The following is a 25,953-nucleotide window of genomic DNA, read 5'->3' on the forward strand; positions in this document are numbered from 1 at the left end:
GGGTTTACGTCTCTCTTTGGAACGAGAGCGCAAAGAAGATGGAAGTGAGATGGAAGAGGGAAGGAGGAAAGGCTAGCTTAGTCTAGGTCCTGCTCGGGGCTCTCCGACCCGCACTCTGAAGCCGCTCCGCTGTGCTCCTGGATAGTCTGCAGCTCGTCCGATTCAGAGGGTCGCTCTTTGAAGGTGTTGTCCTCTCGGCCCGGGGCATCTCGGGAGAAAAGGCGGGCCAGATGGGGGCGCGGTGTGGCAGCGTCAGGGTCAGCTGTGCTGGCCGAGGTCCAGGCTGAGCGGGGGCCCTCAGCGCCTGTGGAGTCAGTCACCGCCGGCTTCTCCGAGATGCAGCCATTGTTCTTGTTTGTATCTGTGTCACCCATTCCTGCAAAGAAACAACAAGGGTCACTTATGGGCTGAGGCCTGCATGGCACACAGCACACTACAAGAACACAATGGGCCCTTTTGACGACACTGCGCCCTTCCTGCTGCTGGGTTAAGAGGTCCAAAAACATCAGCATCTGAACCAGAATGAACCTTGACTGATCTGCTTGAATATTCAGTCCGTTTTTCCAGCCTTCTCTTTATCGTACAGTGCAGTGGAAAAAGTACCGTATTTTCCACACTATAAGGCGCACTTAAAAACTTAAAATTTACTCAAAAAAAACACAGTGCGCCTTATAATACAGAGCACCTTATATATGGATCAATTGATGAATTTGTTGATCCATACTGGTTGTACACAGCGCTCTGCCAAAATGTTTCAGTACGTTTTAGTACGAATAGTCAATTACAAGGTCGCATTTCAGCATTACGGCAACTGTGGTCAGGGTCGTCACTGAATAAGCTACTACTGGTCGATCGCATGACATTAAAAAAAAAAAAGTTTTTCTATAGACTAGAATCACTTGATTGACATACATGTAAGCCTATCGAGAGGCATTCACAGTGAACCCCCCCCCCCCTCACCGCAGCATTAGGGACCATTAGGCCAGAATGGCCCAAATTCAGTGGCCAGGGGTCATCAGTAGCTGCAGCTAGTAGTTTCAAAATCCTGGTCGTCTGAGTGCTAAACTAGCCTATTGTAAATGTTTATGGGCTGTAGAAATAGGATGTAGAATTCCCACTGAAAGGACTGAAACAATATTTGGCCACCACCCCTTTTTTGTGAGGGTCACTCATGAACAATGTGGGAATCAGTCTAACAGCTGGACAGATGCTAGCTCAGTCTCAGGCTGGTGGCAGCCCCATCATTACGACTCATAATCAGTTGGATCGTGTGTGTGCTTGGAGCCAACCTTAATTTATCCTCATGGATACCTACAGGTAAATTTCACTCAATAATTCTAAAGCAGAGCGCTGCGAGACATCTAGTGCATTGCTGCCAACAAAACAATATACACACTGTACTGTGGAGGAATGGTGTTGGACTACATGAGACAATATGCAATATGACTGAAACAATGGCCCGTTGTCAGAGCTGCATAGTTATTACAAAGGGACAAAGGGTCTCGTGTCACTAAAATAACTCCTATAAGTATGGATTTCAACATGGTGACACCTACCAGATTTGAGACTAAAGGCTACAGGGCTGCCGACACAAGCTGCTCCATTTTAGCTCGCTACTCACACTAGGATTACGTGATTAGGATTCATTAAATTCTTCACTTTAATCTTCCAGCACGTAGTTTATCAATGTTTTTCTTTTCATGTGTGTTCTCAGAGTTAATAGAAGTTCATGCAGATTATTTTAAATGATTTTTGATCCCATGCATTTTGGGAAAAATTGCAAGCATGCCCAAAACACACAGTGATGTACCGTATTTTCCAGACTATAAATTGCTCCAGAGTACAACTTGCACCAGCCATAAATTGCATAAATAAGAAAAAAAAGACATATATAAGTCGCGCTGGAGTATAGAAATTTATTTGATCAAATCTAACACCAAGAACAGACATGTCATCTTGAAAGGCAATTTAAAATAAGAATAGAACAGAGGCAACAACAGGCTGAATAATTTTACGGGTATGAAACTATGAAAAAAAACTGCGATTTACGTATAGTCCCAAAAATACAGTAATTACACCGGGCGGGAACTGCATTGCAAGATTATGTTAACCTCATCGATGACAGATTGCAGACTGATAATATTACAAATATTGTAGTAATATTACAGAATATCCTCATCTGTCAGATGGCACACATCACCACACCCAAGATTGTAAGAAAGTGGTTTTATAATAAAGTATATTAACCCCCTTTTTAATTGTTCCCTTGATCTCAGTGACAGTGTTTAATACAACATGAAAGATAATGACATGGAAACATGGGTTGTATACATAAAAACGGCGCAAATTATTTGCTCGCAGTGACTGGTACAAGCCTGTAACCCAGCGACATCACCATTATTCATCTTTTGATGTTAAGACTCTGTCAAAAATGTTTACAGTCTCCAGCAAAAATGAAGGACTTGCTGCCATAGTTTTCATACTTTATGAGGAGCATGTCCATGCCAAACAATGGCATCAACAAAGTTTGATTACATTTTTGTGCTTCACAGTGTGTACACTGTACAAAGTTTCACAAGATACCGTATTGTCAACAAATTTACTCAACGGTACAAGACGAAGGAAAGGTAAGAACATCATTCTTTCAAGATTTGACTTCAATATAAACTGTATAATAAACTGTATGTATATTATCCCCTCCCCATCTACAACAACTCTTGAGAAAGTGGTAGTAGAACAAACCAACTGGTGAGACTTTTGCCAGAATAATGTGAAAAGATCTAATACATTTTACCTATATTTTAAACTGCTATAGATTATAAAATATTTGGTCTAGGGCAATACAATTTTGCATAATATCCTAAATCTATTTGAATATTTCACAAAAAATAAATCAGGAAAATCCATGACTCAAACTGACCCTTGGTCTAGTTGGCACAGAATGACCTTTCATGAAAGTGGCCAAAATTATGAGCCAAATAACTAAAGACACTCAACAACTCTCCACCTGATGAATAGCTATCATTGTGAGGATACTACAACTGCAGAAGCAGCACTTCATGCAAAACAGGCTAAGGGCTAATTATCCACTAGTCTGGTGGGAGCAGGTGTATTTTGAAAGAGTGCTCCTTCCAGTAATATTGGAAAGATTCATGAGCTGAAATTTGCATGTAATGACAAAGTTATACACCTCTTGGACAGACCACAAATGACCATAGAAAAATACCTCTTGTACAAAATATATTTTAGAAATTGTGTAAATTGAACTTAGATATATGTTTCTAGACATGTTCCAAGATTGAAAAATGTGCAAAAACTGAGAAGTACTAATCTCTACTCAATAGTAGATTTATAGTTTTAAATGTTTTTTAACTGTGATATTTTTTATGATTTTTGGGGAGGGCGTGGGTGAGACAGGAAGCAGTAACACGCTTCAGTCCTGGCATGAGTAACAAGCAGTTAGCGATTTGACTAGGACTAGCAAGATGTGGCTGTTATTTTTAAAGCTCTATTATATATATATATATATATATATATATATATATATATATAATAGAGCTTATATATATATATATATACATACATATGTATTTTTTTTTTTATTCATTTAAATTTGGCAACACTGTTAACAACACTCTTCTTTGTGGTGTGTGCAATTTAAAAGACATTTAATTTTACAGGGACTTTGCTCGTTATTTAATTACTGTAACTTTGCATACCGGTTTTTCAAATCATTTCTAGTCTTTTGGTGCATGCTAAAAAGTATAAGCATAATATTGCTTTTAGTAAGAATCTGCAATTGTATTTACACTGAGAGTGAGGTCAAACTATAAAATGCTTTCATACATCTTATAATGAGACTGAACTTAACATCCTCTTAGTCTTGGTTAACACTTCTTTTATCAGTTCAACTGGAAGGTTTGGTGAACAAAAAGTGAAAGATCCAGATCTGGATGGTTTAATATGCAGAGAGTAGGCCCTAAATCTCACCAGTTTTCCTCCTCTTCTCGGTATGAAGAGGATGTGAAGCCGAGCATCGTGGGATGGTGGAACGGAAAACATTCCAGATAACAAAAAAAAACGGAATTACAGTATGTGGCTTGAGACCAAAACTCCTACCCAGCAGTGAAAACACCTCTGTTGCTACATTCATGCTGGATGTGAAGCACCCACAATGCAAGAAAAGACACTTCACTGTCTCTAAAAGCCCAGGCAGCATTCAAGAGTTCAGATGTTCAGCGATAAGACAGATAATGTAACAACAAGAACATTGTGCTATCCCAGCAAAGCTCCTCTAACGATCTAACCTCCCATTTGGAAAATGATTTCAAATGACAGATGTGGCTCCCAAAAATGCACTTGCGATTCATACAGGCAACATGACTGGGCAATTCATAATATCCCCAAGTCTCGAAGAGATGTTAATTTACTGTACTAATTTAAAACCTCCATAAATACCCAATCTTTGGTAATGTGCTGCTGTATAATTAAGGTGATGAATTCATGTGGTTACACCACAGCACTTCACTTGACAAAATATGACATCATAACTACATTTTTTAACGATTCAGTCATGTATGTGTTTAATCAGTGCAATGGGGAAGTGTCAGTTTTGGTATTTTCGCTACCCACCATTCCCTCATCTTGGACTCAAGTCAAAAACATGCACCACACACTCATACACAAATACAAACACACAGAATTTGGATGATTGTCCTGCCAGCTGGTCAAGGCCAGATGACAAGTTCAAGAGGCCACAAGAACAAGGATGCACTTCGCCTGATAACATGGAGCACCAACACAAAATGCATAGAAACATGGTGCATTTCAATGTAATCTGGAAAGAGGAAAATGAATGCATCTGCATAATCAAGGATCCATCTGGGGCAAAAATAGAAATTGCAGACAATTTCCATGAACTAAAGCTCATCCTTTTGCAAGAATCTGACAGAGAAGCAACGAGATCAGAGGCGAGAGAGAGAGCTGAGAGCAATGTGTGAATGTGAACAATGGTGTGAAAGCAAAGACCACTGTTTCAGTGATGGATGTTTCCCTTTAACAATCAGAGCCTTTGAGAGGGAAGGCGGGGCTTCATGATGGCAGTGATGGGGCAAGTGTCAACCTGTGTCTGACACTGCCATAGAGACGAAATACTGAACCGCAACACTTAACAGGACACAAATGCACGCACACTTCGACACGTCAACACACCAATACATTTGAGATGTGATCATTTTATGCAGCTATTGCTCAGCACTTGGCCGCATATCACAGATTGGACATTTCCTGTCTACCGCTACAAATAAAATCACATTTTATATCCTTAATATCTTAACTTCACACTGGCTTGCCCTGTTCGTTTGCTGTCTCTTAAATTTTCTCCAGCCAATTTGGCAGCCCGAGTACATCAGGTACATTCACAAGCGCTCCCACCGTCGCCACAGTTGTTAGATTGGACACCTTGGATTGGACGAAGGTACTAGGACACAGAGTGAACTGTCAACAATTTATTTCGAAACAAACGAATAGCTGTAATCTTGCCAAAACAAGATTAAACTAGTACTGTACTGCAACTACCAGCCTACAGTTTCTCTGCCAATTACACTTTGTTGCCTTTTCGGGTCTCCCATAAAATTATGGATTTCAGAACTTATGAACAATGCAACTGCAGTTGTGCAAGCGTAACACTTTGACAATCATTACATTAAACCAATACGCAATGTTAAATCAAGAACCATTTTCCGTCTATATAAGGGTAGCCATCGGATGTTGGCAAACAACTCAATGATCAGCAATGCAACACAATTAAAATAGCTCTTCTCCACAAAATCAGAACCTGATCACTTTTCATCACAGTTTGTGGTTTGAATCATAACTTCACATTATTACTAAACCCAATTCCAATGAGGTGAGGCTGTCAATTTAAACAAATAAAAAGAGAACACAATGATTTGCAAATCTTTCTCAACCTATATTAAATCAAATACAAAAACAAGAAATTGATGTTCAAACTGATAAACATTGTTTTATGTTCACCTGTTTGGAAGATTTGACTGGTGAGTGTCATAACTGGGTATATAAAGAACATACCCGAAAGGCTCAATTGCAAAGAAGCGGTGAGGTGCGCTGAACAACCGTGTGAGCAATTAGGATGACAATTTGCACTTGCAAGGCATTTAGGGATTTCATCATCTCGAGTCTATAATTACGTACATCAAAACGTTTAGAGAATATGGAGAAATGTCTTTATGTATAAGTGGCAAGGCAGAAAACCAACATTAAATGCCTGTGACTTTCAATCCCTCGAGTGGTACTGCATTAAAAACCAGCAGCCGAGTGTAAAGGATATTACCACATGGGTTTAGGAAAACTTAAAAAAAAAAACAAAAACATTTTACACTTCACTACATCTTCAGATGCAATTTAAAACTCGACCAAGCAAAGCCAAATGCCACCTGCTTCTCTGGGCTCAAAATTCAGTATGCTGTGGTTCTATGAGGTCTGACCATGGCATAGGTAACTTGTGCAACTGTGAAGGCAACGTGAATGCTAAAAGGTACATAAAGGCTTTGGAGCAAAATATCCTGCATCATCCAGCAACACCTTTTTCAGGGCCGTCCCTGTTTATTTCACCAAGACAATGCCAAGCCAAATACAACATGTGTTTATAACAGCATGGCTTCAAAGTCTGAGTCCCAAACTGGCCTGCCAGCAGTCCAGATATGCGTCTCATTGAAAATGTGCGGTGCATTATCAAGGGCAAAATACGACAACAAAGACAGTGGACTGTTGAGCAATTTAAGCGTTGTATGATGTGAAAACGGGAAAGGACTCCACCTACTGTACCGTGCAAAGCTTTAACAAGAGGTGTCCTAGTTCCCAAACACTTATTGAGTGTTACAATACAAATGCAGCCAGTATTGAATGCAAACTCAATGAGGCCCTTGAGATTTATGGTGAGTGTAAGGGTGTGTGGAAAAACGAAATCCTGATGATAATTTGACTTCCGTAGTTGTATGTCAAATGTTTCCACATACTCGTCGATAGTTCACAACACTTAGATCTGAGGTGTCTAACATTTTCCATCTGTTGATAATCATCTTTTATAAAGTGTACTTTATAAAGTGTACTTTGATGCATGCAATTGTTCATAAAAATCTTGGGCTTCTTGAAAAATGTACAATTTCTCGTGCAACACTTCCTGAAGAAAGTGTCATCTAAAAACTAGCTGCAAAACAACCCCCCCACATGTTCTTGCAATGGAACAAAACATTTGATAGTTCAGTCATTATGCTCTAAAATACTTTAGCAATTTCAGAGTGGCATCCTTCAGAGTTAAACTCTACAGTCGTTTTACTTACCAGAGTCTTTTTGTTGCATTTTACCCGAGGAAAAGTTGCGGTCTCACAATTATGCACCCCAGGATATAGTGTGTTAATCCCGTAAATCACAAATTTTAGCGTTTCTGTATAAATTCTCGTCCATTCATCCAAAAGACCATTTGTGAGCTCAGAAGTCACTGTTGCTGGATGAGTGAGCCTGGCTCACAATCGCTGATCTAGTTGATCTCTAAGATGTTGATAAAATTAACGTCAGTAGCCACATGTACTTTTTGGACCTTGATCCGTACATAGGGCGAGAGTCATGGCAGAAAAGATTGATTTAAGGGATCTCTTCCTAACAGAATGCAGTATGTTCTCATTCTGCAGCTTTTATTTTCCTAGCCATATTGACCTGCTAAAAAATTGGCAAGGCATATAACACATTTAAAATGGATTGCTCATCTAAAATGGATTTTCAGACTGTAAACTTTTAAAACATTCAGTCTATTATAGGACCATATCTATGTTTTGCAATGTTTTACTGATTATTCCTAACTAAAAGAAAATTGTATCAGCTACTTGTTAAATAATAGCACATGCAACTTAGTCTTTGAGTAGAAGTCAAAGGTGAGAGATAAGGGAAATAGTACACCATTTCAGATAGTTTAGAGTGAATGGGGCCAAACAAGACATGCACACTACTCTGCACATGAACAATAGCTGATTGCTTTATTACTTTGTATCAGACCGTTCAAGAAAGACCATTGTACTTTTCTCCTCAATGCTGCTGGGTTTCTGTTTTCCAATGCATTAACCTCTATTCAGGTCACCTCAGCTCTCCATGCCATATTGGAGAAATAGTAACACGGCATGGGTCAGCAGTCGACGGACAGATAGAGGGGGTCTCCTTTGCTTTAGACTGGTCCAGGTAATGGAGCCATTATGGGCTTTTAACAGCCATGCAGCTGAAGGTGGTGTTTGCCTTTCAGTGGTAAAGCAGCATAAACAGGAAGTACAGCAAAGAGGCACCCCCAACACTGAACATCATGGGGCGAGTCATGGCGCCTGCTGCTGTCTGCTGTGCTAAAATAAGAACCAATAAAGTTGAACTAACGTACCTGTCATAAAGTACTGTACTGCACAATGGCGAATTTGAAAAAAATAGTCAGCGTTTTGTTTCTAAATACATTACCACGTTTGAAGATAATAGCTGAAAACATTTGGAAACACAGAACTATGTAGAACAAATTTGTGAAACTGTTTTTCACCATTTCTGAGTTCCTGATTTTGAGTGCGTGATTAAAACAACTGTCCAGATAGATGGATGACATGACATGAGTCAACCCTCCCTAACTATGTATATAAGACCTCAAGTTATCTTACAATATTGAAAAAAATCTGATAAAATTATTTGATAAAGTGAGGACAATGCGTTTGGTTTGTTGATGATAGTTAAACTATTAGTGGCTTTAGGTTATCTACATAAACACACTGCTAACTCATAAATGACTTGCATTCTGCTGCAGACTGAGAGGAGTAAGAGGATTTTTAGATAGGCTAGTGCAGTTAGTGTCAGAAGTTGGAATAGTAGTAGTATTTGATCGATAGTTGACGGTTGAGCTGTGAGTGGTTTTAGCTGCTAAAATTTAGCAGACACGCCCACACAATATTTGCTGCAACATTAGAAGCAAATGGGGCATTTCTCAGTCAATAAAAAAGAGGTTAAGCATCAAAGAGCAAGACAGTATTTCTCTGAAGCGGCAGTAAAACCACCATGTTATAGTTTCAAGACCAACACTGCATACCAACATTTACATTCCAACATCTGCTTTCCCCCTCGTCATAAACCTTTTCAACATTTGACTCACAAGTTGACTGCGAAACTTTATTTTTCACACATCTCTATTGCCTTACAGTATGACATTAATCATTGTAGCACAGCACATTTATCAACTTTCTGTACTGACCAAAAATGTACATTTTGTCAATTTTTATTTTTAAGATTTCTGATTCTTGTCTTCATTTTCCATTTGATGTGTATATAATCTTAACATTAGAAAAAATAGCAAACTAGAATTCTAGAATCACTGCAGTGAAGTCAGTATTCAAACATTATCTGTAGAAGAAAGACACACAATAGTGTGAGTGACAATAGAAAACAAAATATTGGCCAAAGGTCAAAGATTGAGTCATTAAATCCCTGGCACGTTACCACGTCTAGTCACATCTGCAGTACGCGACCACACTGCAGATGACAAATAGCAAAATGCAGGGATGACTGAATCCAAGGTAATTGGGACTGATTTGCAGCATTATGGTACTGGACATGACTATGGATTAAGTCTGCCCCATCTCGGTCAATGCTCTAACTAAACTAACACGAGTGGACTCTTGAGAGTCGGATCAATCAGAGAAGGTCTAACGAGCTGATATCACTGGAAGCACAAGAGACGCTGCCTCTGCAATTAAAGGCTATAACACGTAACATGCTGTCAAAATGTGGACACCAAATATCCAGCAAAGTAAATCACAATATTGACCTGTCTTTAAAATTACAGTTTGCATCACCACTCTGAGCTGCACTCACTGAGTTTATGTTTGCTTTAGAATGAATCAATGCCACACACACCAAACCTCAAATGTCCCCATATTCATTCTCTTTCAAAAGGCATTGGAACATTGAAGCAAATATCTATGTGTCCATCAAATTTGGGTTTGACATCCAAAGTCGAATATTAGGCAGTGACTCCGCTGTTTCATTTCAGCTTTTAGTTCCAGGTACTACATCTGGATCTGAACCACAATTAGCAGAAATAGCACCTTTGAGTTGAAACCAATCATTTTTCATTTGAGCAAAAGTATGACAATATGTGACTGGCAGATGTTTCCTTGGCCAGTACTGTTACATCAATCAGAACCATTGCATAACTGGCTATTGAGTCCAACCATTTGGGATGACCTGAAGGGAAATAAAAACATAAAAACAACACGTGCTAGATTATAGACATAAACAGGTAGACCATAGAAAATGGCAACAGCTGTTGACCAAAACATTGTGAGAGTTGTAAAGATCCCTGGCCCCAAATAAAACTTTCTAGCTCTTCCCTTTACCTGTTTTGAATATACTATAGATACAGCATCAAGTCTGATGCAAGTAATAGAGTGAAAACAGTCCAAGAAGAATCATGTAAGAAGTAACCCTGTGAAGTGGCTGTAATTTTACGCAACTTCCTCCCTTGCCCACACATACTAACCTTATCTGATGATGACACTGACAACTCAAATGTATGTTATAAAATGCAAATATTTTTTTATACGCTGGCCTGGTGCCAGTACGTATCCAAATGCCAACTCAAACATTGATTAACCTCTTACCGAAAACTTCATCTTGTGTTTCTTCTTGTGGCTCTTCTGCTAATGTGGTTGCTGTTGGTGCTGGTGGTCTTGTCTCATCGTTGGTCTCAGGTGATAAGGCCTTTGGCATACAAAAACAGGTTTGCAAGGTGAGTTACCATGGAAACAGCAGTGCTGGATCAATGGTGAGAAACAAAGTCACACCCTAATTGACTTGCTATATATTTAAACAGCTATGCTTTGTACATATCATTGTACAGTAGTGCTCCATGTTATCCTATATACATTTATTGGAGATAGAAATGATTGAGAAATAGTTTGATTCATAATTATTCATACAGATTTATTCATTCTAGGAAGATGGCTGATTGAAGCTGATTTACATATTTCTTTTGCATTTTGACTAATTTAAATGAGCATCCAAATACACATGTCCAAAAACAGAGCATTCATGTAAAAAAAAAAAAAAAAGTATTATTTTTGTTGTTTCTAACTATATTATCACTTATATATATTTTTTGTCCTACCATTTTTTTTTCTACCATGATCATATGGGGGGGAGGACATACGGTATACTGTACATGAGGCCACTTTCTCAGAATATCTGTTAGGTTAATATCTGTTAGTTTTGCACGCAAGAGCAATTGCTTCATTTACGTCTGTCAATGCGGTGTATGAACAGTTGCAGGTCTTTATTATGGCCAATGTCATGCTTTCAATTGGAATCAACAGAGTAAGTGCAAAAGATTCTTGTGGAAAGCTTTCATTATTATTAGTTTTTCCTCATTTAATAACATTGCAATTTGTTATTGAGGGATGTTAGACTAATTTCTTGAACTTTTAATGGTTTATAAGCTATATTATATATATATATGATATATTTATATCATATAAATATATATATATATATATACACACATACACGCACGCACGCGCGCCCACACACACACACATGTATATGCACTGAAATGTATAGGCATTGAGGGAAGGTTGTCTTTGTCAAAAGCTTTTAGCATCATATCACACCAAAAACTGCATACAGCTAGGTGCTATCACATGACCCTGACTCTGGCACGTGTCAAGCAGAGCAGAAAGATTATTCTAGCCATTTTTTCCATTTTATTCTAAGAGCCTTGCATTATGCTTGTGACCTCCAACCTTAGAAATTATGCAAATTTGTACCTGGATCTGAAAAAAGACATAAGTGTACTAATTATGCTTGATCGTTGATAATTTGTATAAGTACCATATTATTTATAATGGAGACCATAGGCAATAACGAGTACTCAAGGTTCATTTATGGTCTATGTCAGATACACATACAGATACATACGTATAATGCTCCCAAGTCAGAATTGGGTAAATTCAACTTTTCTTCACAAATCTATATTATTATTGGTGCGTCTCCACCTGTCGTGTATGCTACGTTTAAGAATAACTGATCAATTTAAGTCTTGAAAATGACTCACCATTTTCTGTACAAGCACTGTCAGGGTGTTTAGTGAATGCGCTGAAACCACAACCCGGATGGATGGATGGATGGGTTAGGGTTATGTAACATAATAATATACATATAAATATGCACACTGGAGCCAAGCTAAAGTCATCTTTGTACAATATGTGGGAAGTTTATTACTGACAACGCCAACACAATTAACCATTCATATTCAAACTAGGCGGCACGTCCGCATCTGGTTCGATTTTGGCTCCAGCCATCCTGTGTGAAGTTCTCCCCATGCCTGCGTGGGTTTCTTCCGGGTACTCCGGTTTCCTCCCATATTCCAAAACCATGCATGGCAATCGAGCACACCAAATTGCCCGTGGGTGTGATTGTGAATGGTTGTTTGTCTAAGTGTGCCCTGCAATTGGCTGGCAACCGGTTCAGGGTGTCTCCCGCCTACTGCCAGAAGTCTAATGGGATAGGCTCCAGCACGCCTGCGACCCTTGCGAGGATAAAGTGGTTCAGAGAATGGATGGATAGACACTCACTCATTAAAGTGCCTCTGATTAACCCCAAGTAAAGTTAGATTTTTTTTAATAGGCTTTTCTAGGCATCTTTGTAGTCACGTAAACTATGGTCCTCAAAGAGCTTTCACAGCATCAAATTGGTCTCATATTCCCTGTTCACTTTCACTGCTGACTGTGCGTAAAATCTGCACATACACTATGTTTTGCTTCATAAAAGCTGCGAGGGCTGGTTAATGACTATGCATGGGCAGAACGTGATCCGCAGGACCGACATTTCTCACATGTGCTTTAAATCATTAAGTTCATCCATTAAATCTGCAAATCAGGAAAAAAAGAATACCAAACAATATCCAGTGCTCATTTGAGAAACAAAATGGTTAATGCACTTTGCATTTTGTGATTCTCTGACTCAGACAAATTCATTTGCATGGGATATGACACACTACGGTCCGACTCGAATAACGAAAGAGTACAATTGCGTGCATTAAAAACTACGATGAACATAATGTGATCTAATCTTGATTCAAACATCAGTGTAGTTAGAGCAGATTGATTCAGGGGAAACCCTAAGAACTCTGACTAAGAAAAAGCTACAGTGTTAACAGTACAGTTATTTTTGAGACACCAGTCTGACAACACAGCCCACTGAGAGACAGGGACAAGCTAAGTGGGTTGGTCACGAAGCCCAAATTGGAAACAATAGTGGTGTGTCAAGCTGGGCCTGAGGCTCCCTCATCTGGAGAGTTCATTTGGCATTTTTAGACAGTTTTTTTCATTTTGTTTTAATTTTGTTTCCCACTAATATTTAATATTTGGATTATATTTTACAATTAACATTTACATGTTAACATATTATATATATATATATATATATATATATATATAATATATATGCTGTTTAACTTGTAAATGTATAATATTAGTTATTAAATATATACACGCACATTGAAATGCAGACTGCTTTTTCACCATGCCAAAGTATTCTTTTTGTAAAATGTGGCGGTCAATCTGACACTGTGGCCTTGTCTTCTTACAGAATGACCACTTGAGAAACTGGTAACGAGTGAAATACACTGCTTTTACCGCAGTACATATTTCTGCTTAGCATTACAAGCAGTCTGAATGCAGAGTGGCCCCCAAAGCCTCGCACCACATCCTCAAGTGCATGCTGATGCTGAGACCGCAGAAAACCAAATGCTTTTTACAGCAACTCAGCAGGAACTATCTTAAAGTGATGTGTCACAATAAGGCACGTGTGCAATGCACTATGCCTCCTCTGGAGAAATAGAGTTTGGGAGCATCTATTCTTTAATACATTCCACTGGCGCCAATCATTCAGAAAGCTAGAAACTAACAATAGAACAAAGCCACGTTTGAGGTGCGATAAGAGAGTGATATCACACCCTTCCCAATTGAAAGGGGTATACAAATAAGACCTGACTAGCACAAAAAGACAACCTGTGCCATTCTGTCATGTTCTGGTTGTGTCTAATAGTTGCTATGACTACCAGCCGTTTTGCAAGACAGCTATTAACTTTGATGTTACTATAGTGAAATCAAAAGGCAACAAATGAGAAAATTAGATATACACTGACCAGGTATAGCCACTTGCACAATATACTAAGTTCCAATTCAAGAACTATAGCAAACATTCTACTTTTACAAAGAAAATCATGTTCGGTTTACAAAGATGCTGTAAGAGAGATGCTTAAAAATATAATCTCTATATGCTGTAGTTTGCTCTATTTGACATAAAGCCTTCCCTTGAAGGTTTGCACTTGATACAATCTGCATTTAACAGATTTCCATCCATCCATCCATCCATCCATCCATCCATCCATCCATCCATCCATCCATCCATCCATCCATCCATCCATCGGCTCTCAGGTAGGTAGAGTTTATCTTCGGTGAGAAATCGCCGGGCTCTAATAATGACAGGCAATTTAAAGGTTTCAATTATAACCTACCTTACATATTTTTGGAATGTACATGGAGAAAACCTACACAGGCACGAGAATAACATGCAAAGTTCAGACAGGGAGTGTGGATTTGAACCCATAAGTTCAGAATTGTGAGTCGGATGTGCTAACCTGTCATTCAGGTATTTTCAGACAGAGGAAAGGATGATGAGTCAAGCCTTCCACCTTGTTTGAACTCTCCTTTTCCCAATACACTGACACAACCCATTTGTTGCCTTAGCCTGGCAGCCAAGTATAAGCAAAGATAAAAGGTCAGGAACATAGGAACATGCTTTTTTCCTTTTTCATTACTCTCCGTAACTAAGCACAAAACATTTGCAAAGCTGATAGACACCTCTCTGGTAATGGCCTACACTCATTATAGCCTCTCAAATTTTGAAAGACTGACAATCACAACTTAAGCAAGGCTCTGGTTAATTATATAATGTCATTAAATTGCATGTGTTCCAATGTTCCTCTTTCAATCTGACCAGCACACTCAGAAGGAAACAGAAAGATTTTGCTAAGCTGTTTCTGCCAAACACCAGAGGCACACAAGAGCACCTTCACTGGTAAAGCAAAAATGCCTACTGTAAGGTGTTTAATACAAAAAATAAAGTATTTAATCAGGCTGCTGACAAATACTCTTCATACGTATATTCTTCATCAACTTGCCACAAAACATGAACAACTTTTGTATGCAAACCCTTTGTTTACACCCCCAGGTCACAGCATCAACTGATCCATACTGGGCCCTTAATGTATAATTAGTATTCCAACAGTTCTTGCTGACCACCCACAGACACAAGTCTTCTGAAAGAATATAAACCATCACAAATTGTAACTACTTACCGATACTTACACAATTAACCCAACCTACTGATTTTGCAAAACACTAACTGAAATCAAGAAGGAAAAAAAAAATCACCTTCCAAATTGAGTTACAGTAATTCTATGGTAAATAGACACTACACAGACAAAATGCTTGAGAGAAACCTTGAAAGAAATCAGGCTCGAAGCTAATGAATACTACAAAGTATGTAATATTTTCTGTTGTACCGTTATCTTACGTTTTTGTGCTTTGTTACGGTGAAAAACATTGTGAAAGCGCTACATAAAGATGTATGGTATATTTAAAATAGGATGGTCTAATAAATATGATTACTTTTATCAAAAATTAGTCAAGTGCAAATATATCAAATGTCAAAAGTAAAGATACATTTTATACACTATGCTGTGTTATTTGAAGGGACTTGAACATCTGACTACAGTAACTTAATGAGAATAAAGGAGCGTAACTGCTTGTCTACAATCAGTCCAAACTCCAACTAATAAAAGCTAATGTTCACACTGAACATACAGGCAACTTGGGGGGATTCATACCTTGGTGTCTGTTGGTGACTCTCGCTTTCCATGACGTTGCCCCATGATGCTGACAGAGGCTGCACAAAGGGGGAAAAAAATGAAAGTTAAAAAACAGGGATTTATAAAAAGTGTGTTGGACTAGTTTTAATATAAGCAAGACGAGTAATTACTAAAGTATGAATAAAAATACATAAATAAAAATATGGATGAATGACACGATTATAATGCATTTAATTTATGGCAGAGAATACCCAGCAGACATTATGTCTATTTGTGTCATGACGTCAATGTGCGTCACAGGTTCAGTCGGGGAATTTAAATGAGCGTGTAGCTCTGTCCGTCCAGACGTGAACGAGTTATTGGAAATGTATTAGAAACCGGAATTTTGACCTTAACCTAAATATTGAGGAATGTAAACGTGACTGGGACCGAGAGGCAAATAACAACAGAGCCAGCTTTCTTAACCGGCTAGGAGTATCTTGCAAAACATTTTGACTTGTTTTTCCCCTATTTTTTATTTTATTTTAAATTAAGTCCTCCCTTCTCTGTCCAGAAAATGAGTGTCCATCCTGGATGGACGGACCGTTCCGTCTCTGGACGGAATGCTCATGACTGCTAAACAGTATTTATAATGCCACATCCACCAGAGTACAAAATAGATAGGCGCGTCAAAATGCATCAAGCGGGTTGCACCGCGCTTTCTTGAGTGAGGGAGCTTGAGGTACACACACAGACTGACAGTGGCGCTTCCTCACAATTTTTCTCCATCAATTACATTATTTTTTTAATGTCTCTGGACAATGCTTTTTATTGCTATTTAAGGCCTTACTTTGCACAAAATCAATTGAATTACTTAATGTAACTCTGTAAGTAACTGCTAATTATGCAAGGGGAGAACATTACAATTGCCTAAGCCTGTGTTCAGTTTAGAACCATACTCAAACTTACTGCAAACCACAATATCTTGGCCAGGCATAGAAAGATGTCACATAGACAACAGTAAACACACGGCCAGTTTCACGATACAACGTTACACAATCAGAGCTGTGATCCTGCAAGGACTTGCAAGAAAAGACTGTTGCATAATATAGCGCAAAAAAGCAGAAAAGGATGTTGAAGGGGGAGGTAAACAATTACAATTCAGCAGCATTATTTCTCAAAAGACAAAACAGGCAAATGCAATCCGCTGGCAAACATGCAGCAAGGATTTAGTATATTACCAGTCTAAACTTTTCTAGTATACTCTGCATCATCGCAGTTCAACTTTCACAAACATATCCACCTTATTCCTGCGCCCCATTAGCCTTTGCGTGAACTATGGATGGTATGGTGAAAGCAGCGTTTTGTTTTTATCGAAACTGCTGGTGCAAGTTCACTTTCTTTAACCGTTACAGACTTAATGTGGGAACGCCAGCTTATGAGAGAAAACATTTCAATGTCGCTTCCTGCCAACGTGGTGGGGTCGGACGATGACATAAAAGAGACCAGCAACAAGGTACAACTCTGGAAAGGCTCGGCAGTGTAGCAGTATCTGCACATTAATAAAGTTGGTCACGTTTTGCTAAAGCTTTCCACTATAGGCATATATGTATATGATTGTATATTAACTTTGGCACAATGATCTCCTATGAAATATGTTCAGCCTGCAAGGGGCTACGTAGAAACATTTTATAATGTATTTGATGCACCAATCAGAACAGCCACATGTCAACGCAGCGACAATTGCTCTGATAAACTGGGCATGTGTTTAGTCTGCAGGGGTGATGTGACGTCACAAAGTGAGGACCCGGTTATTTTCTTCGATCAGGCGGGGCTGGTGCTTAGAAAGGACGAATGATCAGTAATGGCCCAAGATGAGTGAATGGAGGAAAAGACCACTTAGGGGTTTTTGGTAAGGACTTAGCATTTCAACATAGCCAAAATCTCAAAAGAGGTGATTTAGAATTAACATGAAATGTACTATCATGAAATACTTACATGCCTAGTACATATACTCATCTTCTGTCCCTGTCATTGACTTGGCAGCACTTGTGCACAACAGTCATCGCTTAAGTGGTATATTGTGAGTTATAGGCTGATATTTTCTCGAAAAAGTAAATTGGGTTTTCTCAAATGAAGACCTTGACAACCGTAATCTCTCTATTTGATGAACATTGCCTATTAAGAACAGCGACTAAGAAAAGTCGTGGCATAAAGAAACCATGAATGAACACTGGGGATCGAGAAGGACAAATTTATCCAATCTGAGCCAAGTCAAATTTATTTTACTCTTAACTGTATGTGACGGTGCAATGCATGATATTACTAGTGCTAGAAGTGTAGCTATGGTTGAAGATGAAGACAATCTGCATGTGGCTACATACACACACTGTAAATTATATATATATGTATAGCCCATAATGTCATGAGAAGCTCATAAACATGTTGGTAGTCCCTAAGACAACACCGACTGGGGAGACAGAAAGATATTTATGAAAACCATGGTCCGTCCCCTCCACTTTCACCCTGTAAAGTGACAAAAATCTCAAACAAAAGAGAAGACAGCTGATCATAACTGATTATGGTGTCATTGTTGCATGCCAGAAAACAATGCGGGTTAATAAATGAGGATGACTATAAATGCAACCAAGAGAAGAGAACAACAAGTACATGTCAGAACAGTGATCAGTCAGCTGTAAATATCTGGTGAGGAGTACAGCTCCTCCACTAAGAAAAGCCTGAGGGTTCCCACTGTTGCTCTGAAATATCAGGGCCACTGCCTGCTGTCCTCCTCGCTTTGTTAACAAGGGCAAAACACATTGCAATGTCAACTACGAACCTGTTCTAATATTAACAATAACTCTTGTTTTTTTGTCCGTTTAGTTTTCAGCTGGTCCCACGCCACACTAAGGCCTCTATGCATGAAAGAGGAATAGGGGCAGAATAAATTATACTGGTCTATGGCTTTACCACTGTTGGTAAGCATGAACGTGATATAAGGGCAAACTGTGGTATTACTTTAATCCTTAAATAGCCGCAAGCACAAAGATTGAGTAGCTTATTCTGTGGTGTGAATGTGGCAGATTTCCCGGTGTACCTACATTCTCACCACAGGTTATAATGCTTCATTCAGCTTTTCGGTGAAATCCGATTGTTTTTGTGTAAGCGTTCACATTCCACATTAAATCAGTATTTGTGGAGGTAAATGTATTCTAGCGAGTAGGCGCCACAGGCTTATGTTTTTCTTATATCCACAGAGAAGCAATTTGGGAAGAGGTTGGTTGAATCCAGGAAATGTCTTAGAACCGTAGCTTCCGTTTGGGGGATAACAGGATAAAATGATGAAGTTGAAAATCAAGCAAAATTATGTTGAAAAGTTTTTTTGTCCATTACACTGGAGTTCCTCGTCAAACATCAATTGCACCCTGCATGAATGATAAGCATAAACTTCACCCCAACTACTTCCCGGGACAATCAAGTAATTGGTGTTTATTAGAAGCAAACACTGATATAACACATAATTAAGCATATTTATCTTAGACACACGCGCGCACGCATACACACACTTACACACTGTTACGAGTGGAGGCACAAAACCACTGAAGAATGGCTTGTTCACATACATTTTGATACGTAGGTAAAAGATTTACTTAAGAGTTCTTTCAATATTTTTTCCAGACAGTATTTTCCAGTCTTCTTGGCCAAATCGGACATATGTACATCAGGGTTATTGCCCATCAAGGTGTTCAATTCTCATGGATTATTGGAAGATTTGCAGGCGTGAATCGATGTACACCGGCGGACGGTTGCCTCCGCATAGTCTGCAAAATCCATTAATCCTCGATAACCTTGTAGGGCATTAACCCACTTATACCATAGTCATTTGCCAACTATAACAATTAATGAAACAATTCACACGTGAACTGAACGTAGCGCATATTTGCTCCGTGAACTTTTTTTGTGTATGCGCTCATTTTGGGTTCAATGAATGGTTTTGAATGGAAGTTTACTTTCGTTCAAGGATGCCAGGTTCTCTCTTCTCAGACCTTAAAATAAAACCTCGATAAACACACTGTAAACAAGGCGGGAGACGAAGGATTTGGCAATGCTGGTCACAAACTGTCGATTTTTATCCATAATTGAGCAGCCCTAGTACACATAATCAGCCTATGTATATGTGTGATGGTTGATGGAAGCTCTGAAGCTGGCAATGCTGCACTCTGTCGGTCTTTGTTGACGGACAGTGACTTAAAAGTCTTTGTATTTGTCTGTTTTGGGGCCAAATAGCGTTTTGATTGCCTATCTTGTTGTTTAAATTAAAAGCGACAATGCATACTGATATAATTTTCAGAGCCTTACCGTGTGCTCTCTGTAGTTGTGCTTCAAGTGCCTTGAAAAAACATGGATCCAAAATTATTTAGATCATTCTTTGGAAATTTAGAAAATAGATCCATTGTAACAGTCTTGGAAACATAGAATTTCCCATACAATAGTTTTAATTTTCTATACTTTTCCGGACCTGGCAATGTATGAATTCTAAATCCATACTTTTCTATACTTTCCATACTTGCACAGGAACCCTGTAAGTTTAATTTCTATTCTTATTCAACTATATACCCATTAAAATCCAACCTACTAGTACACAACATAACAAAGCAAAATGTTAATTTAACATTAGATAAAATTTACTCGCTTTTAAATGCATCTGTTCTGTCCATGCCTTGTCAAAAGAATGTATCGCAGGAAAGATGTTGGAAAATAACAGACTTCAGTTTAAAATGAAAGCAGTTGTGAGGCTGATAGCTACCACATGTCACTTTATGAGCACAAGTGTGCATAAATTATGTGTTGTTGCATTTATTTGTTTTTTCATTATGCATGGGCCACTTCCATGCCTCAGGAGTGTTTTTGTGATATAAGTATGATGTTTTAAAACTGAAATGGAGAAGACAGTAAGCAAAGTGGGATTTAATGTCTAAAAAGCCAAATTACAAACTCGTCACATGGATCTGGAGTGAAAATATTGAACGATAGCAAGAATGCAAGCTGAGCTCTTGTTGCAGAGGACAGAATATGTGGTCAGTCTCGTCCTTATTCTGACTGACAGCACCTTGCCATTATGGTCAAACAACAACAACAGTATTGCAGCTTTGGTGCTCTTCATAATGCAGATAATGTGACTCAACCTGTTGACCGAGAAGCGGCACAAATGAGGAGGAAGAGAGAACGGAAGTTGACTCATTTCAGTATACTGAATCACCTTCAACAAATTTGTTCAGTGCATTCACATACACTCACAATCTGGGGAATTTGCATAAAAGTAATCCAAATGTATTATATTTTGTGCCAACTGTGCTAAAGATAATCCTAAGAAATTCAGAGGAATGCATTCCTGCGGCTTTCCCAGCCAAATAGTCACAGGCAACAGAGCCTTGGCCTTAAACTATGTGAAGCGTAAATTGCGGTTCCTGGCATCCTTTCTTGTATGCCAGTAATCTAATCCAATTACTCCAAATTTGTCTGTAGAAATGAATATAGAATACAATAGAATGAAAATAAAAAATTAACTTGAAGATATGAATGTCTAAAATTGCTGTGAATGTGTTCATCTGGTTTCATGCAGCCTGGAATTTGATGGTTTCAAAACACAAAATCCCTCATCAACTAAAACGGTGAGGATTACATCATGCACATACGGTTGGTTGTATGAAAGCCAAATTTCAGCTCAACATTCCCTGGGGACAGGAAATTCGGAACCACAGCCAAACAGACATTATTTTTGGAACATGCACAATGAATAAATGTAAATAATCAAAATTGACCAAAAGCAATATATTTTAGTGTCTTCTAATTCAGAAAATTCACAGAAAATTTATCCATAGAAGATTTTTGGCTGCAAAGTGCCCAAAGGTGCATTTTCGGATTCGGTCCAAAAGTCTTTTGTCACAAACGCAACACGGACGAAAAAGGATGTTGTGATGATGCAACCATGCGCTAATGAATTCAAGTGAGTAGGTGGTGACTGAGAGGGCTTCTAGGGAACCGAGGACTACGTCTCCACTGCTCATCAAAGCATGTGCATCACTCGGAAGAACCGGAGAGCTTGCATTTAGGCTACATTCACCCTGCAGATCATGATGACCTTTTGGGATTTTTTTTGTACATCATGTCCTTTTATGTATTGGTTCACATTAGAAAAGCAAATATGACTGCCAATGTGAACAGAATGAGTCTATGAAATGGCAACCCAAACAATTTCGTTACAATAATATGTTGTATGTGCCCCCACTAGTTCAAACACGGCTTTCTGAATAATATTGAATTTGTGAAATATGGATGAAACAGGTAAAGTCCTACTGTTTTCATCAATCTCAGGGGGCGGGCATTTTGCCACTTGCCGTCGGCTGAAAATGACATCAGAGTTGCCAGATCTCAAGTCACAACTAATCACGGCATGTGACATCACGATTGGTCGTGACCTTTAACCTGGGAACTGTGATACCATTTTCAGTCACAGTAAGTGGCAAAATGGCCGTGTCCTGAGATGGATAAAAACAGGTTGATTTTGCCTTTTTAATTCATATTCCACAAAAGAAACATTAATCTGAACACTGTGTTTTGTCTAGTTGGGCTGCTCGGAACATATTTTTCCAAAGCACATATCTGGGTTGACTTACTCTTTAATGGTGCTCACCAGTATTTGATTTAAAGACCTATAAGAAAAAGAAGGTTGCTTCCTGATCCCTGGCCAAGACAACACTACATTTATGCCAAAGTTCACAAGAAATCACAAGACTGACTCACATACAGGAAAATGTGAAGCTTTTAAATGTAACCTCCTCTTAATGCTGAGTGCCAGGCAGGCCTCTTTGTATTTTTGTTTCATTCATTTCATGTGTGTAACAAAAGTTACCAGCTATCGTCAACTTTGAACTTGCTGTGATCATTTGTTTAAATTCTGGCAAGATTTGACAAACTCTGCGCTTTTATACATAGCATATCACTTTTTTTAGGTTCCTATTTATGTATCAAAATTGTCTATGCACTGTATCTTTAACTGTTCAGATTGAGTTTTATCATTTTTGTGAAAACTAAATTTAGACTAGTGACGTATTGTGGCAGATTAGCGTGGTATTAGAATTTGCTTATAGATATTTCAGTATCACTCATTGGAATTACAAAGTAAACTAAACAGACAACACTAATAGGTATTTATCTTACATAGACAAAACATTGCACACTGGAGGACTTGGAAACACAGATTCAGGAGATTCTCAAGGAGATCCCTGACGACGTCCCTCAGAAGGTTGTTTATTTCATTCTTGGCCGTTTATGGAACAGGTTGATCCCACTGGTGCTTGTGTTGAAATATAAAGATTTAGTACTTTCAATTTCCCACATACCGTAATTTTCGGACTATAAGTTGCGGTTTTTTTCATAGTTTGGGTGGGGGGGGGCGACTTATACTCAGGAGCGACTTATATACATATATGTTTTTTTTCACTTTTTTGGGCATTTTATGGCTGGTGCGACTTATACTCCGGTGCGACTTATAGTCCGAAAATTACGGTATATCATTTGTTTCAATAAATGTGTAATAGGATAGACATGGATGCAATTACAAACTTTTAATAGCTGGTTACTTTTCATCCACCCTGCATATCCATATTGGGACAAAACAAGTGTGTATTTTCATATTTCACTCATGACTGTGAGAAATCACACCTTACAGAAATTCTTTCACATGTACTTGAGATGCAACACCAACTTTGTTTTTGAGTCATGTATTATCGATGGTACAGAAAATGGATGTGTGGATGGAAAATATAAATTGCATTCATGGTGTGCTATTTTAAATGCAGTATTAATAACTGCTATTTCCATTTCAAAAATAAATTCAAGATATATTTAACTTTTATCTTGTATTTAAACAAAATAAAAGATGCATAGATTACAATGTTAGTAGTAAATGTTTGTATTGGACTCTGTGTTTTATCACACAAATGGATTTCACATAAATAAATAAAAGAGGGATTGCCCTGCGATACTACGTCACTGATGTGTTAGGTGTTCCTTCCTTATGGCCACAGACATAACAAACCCGAGATGAATATTTTCTAGTTTAGCTGGTTTGGATATTACATCACATGCTGTGACTGACTTTTACAGTACCACGTATTCAATGTGCGACGAGCACCACAATGTGTCAACGTGTTAGTTTTTTATTTATCAATTACTGGTATGTATTAACCGATTCAAAATTGTAGAAGTGATGATGATGATAGAACTTTATTCATTGTAGAAAATTGTAGAAGTGAGCATCCGAAAATGTAAACACTAGCAGAGATTTCCAGTGCTGCTTACTATTTATCTGTGTATATCAATTATAAACAGTCAAATCAAATTATGGGAACCTTTGACATTCACCAGTAATCAATACTCCAAATGTAGCTCTTTGTTTTAAAAAGGTTGATGAACATTTACACTACACTTTTAATTGTCAATACAAACTCGGCTTCTACAAAAACATACTTCAATAAAAAGATTGAATAAACTAATGTAATACCTGAAATTAAGTGTATGACTTTTTTTTAAGGGTAACGTCATATAAGTCGTGTTTTATTATGTATTTATTTGATTTATTTTAGTGTTAAATCATAAGATTTATGAACAGTGGTTTCACGAGGGGCATGTCAGTTGGGAGTGTGAGGACCGTAGTAAGTAAAATTCGTTGCAAAAAGTACATATTTGAGAGACGAAGAAATATCTGAAAACGCCATTCATAAAACATGGTTTGCTGTGAAACACGACTGTACCGATCGTAGTAAATACGCGTGTTTGTCGTCCACAAAGGCACTCGCAGTGCTTTTGCGGTCAAAGCGTGTCAAACACAATCATATATCGAAAATCATATCATCGTCCACTCCACGATATCACAGTTGTTATTGTGGCTATAGCAGCACTGGCGTGCACGTACCCTTCTCTCCGGTTACACTGTCAACAGCATCCACAGCTGAGCCTCGCTGTCAGTACCAGTCCTGTCAGAGGTTGTCAACATGGAATATGTCAGCCCTTTATCTCTTTTTCTAGACGCTGCTCTCATCAAAACGTGTTTTCACACAAGGAGAAAAATAAAACAACGGCGCGTGTCGGCGCTTCCTGATTTCGCTACGCTGGTAGGTATGATGATGATGTTTGCAAGGGGTGGGGCGGAATGCGGCTCCGGGAAAGCTCAAACACGTCCGTGCGTGTTTTATTGCGTGAAAATAGGTCGCTTGCGTGGAAATGGCTGGGAGGGGTTAAATATTTACTCCAACAATTGAAGGACTCGTGCATGCATGAAATCACAGTCTGCTATGCAGGCTCCCTAAATTATCTCCATATAAAACATTACCCGAAAGTTGGCATTTCTTGGAAATGCTGTGCTTTAAATATCATGACATTAATGTCTGTAGTTTAAATGAATAAAGTGATTTTTGGAACTCGCATGTCTCTCCTTCATTGTATTTTGATGGGTATACTAGACTCGTAATTGTGGTGCATTGGCTCAAGTCGGAGGACCAGCCCACTTCCGACTTGCTTGTCAAAGACGCGCCCCGTGACCGCTTCCTCCTAGCGGGTGTGTACCTGAGAAGCAGGTGTGTTGCAACCAGACGAGAGCGCCGCCGTCAGTGCAATCCTTCACTTTCCAGCTACAGCAGGGGATAACACTTGCAACTTTGTTTACTTGCTGTATTTAAGGAGATGGTTAAATTTCACTTTCTTACTGATGACTTTTATTTTGAAAACATTCCTTCCTTCACTCTTTTTTGTCAAACTAGACTTGGGGTTTTATATCAACCTCTGACAATATGATATAGGAAAGACAATAGAGAGTAAAAAACAATCAACCAATATCTTTATTTACTAATTAGCTGAAGTCTCTGAGATTTGGGGAGTGGGAGGTGGGGTGGTGTAAATGAGGAAGCGTTGAAGAAACTAGGAAAAACATGCCTGATAGTCCCGAA

General features: G+C 38.6%; 1 protein-coding gene across 1 annotated transcript; it reads right to left on the minus strand.

Annotated features, from left to right (window-relative positions):
• Positions 1-20: 20 nt before the first annotated feature.
• On the minus strand, positions 21-25,136 carry LOC119135491 (myelin basic protein-like). Its single transcript, XM_037273098.1, has 4 exons — positions 24,924-25,136; positions 15,986-16,044; positions 10,698-10,797; positions 21-376 (listed from the first exon to the last, which is right to left on the minus strand). The coding sequence occupies exons 2-4, from the start codon at positions 16,028-16,030 to the stop codon at positions 78-80; spliced, it is 444 nt and encodes a 147-aa protein (XP_037128993.1). The 5' UTR covers positions 16,031-16,044; positions 24,924-25,136; the 3' UTR covers positions 21-77.
• Between the last annotated feature and the right edge of the window lie 817 nt (positions 25,137-25,953).

Source organism: Syngnathus acus, chromosome 16 (assembly GCF_901709675.1).
Source record: "Syngnathus acus chromosome 16, fSynAcu1.2, whole genome shotgun sequence".
Lineage (NCBI taxonomy): Eukaryota > Metazoa > Chordata > Actinopteri > Syngnathiformes > Syngnathidae > Syngnathus > Syngnathus acus.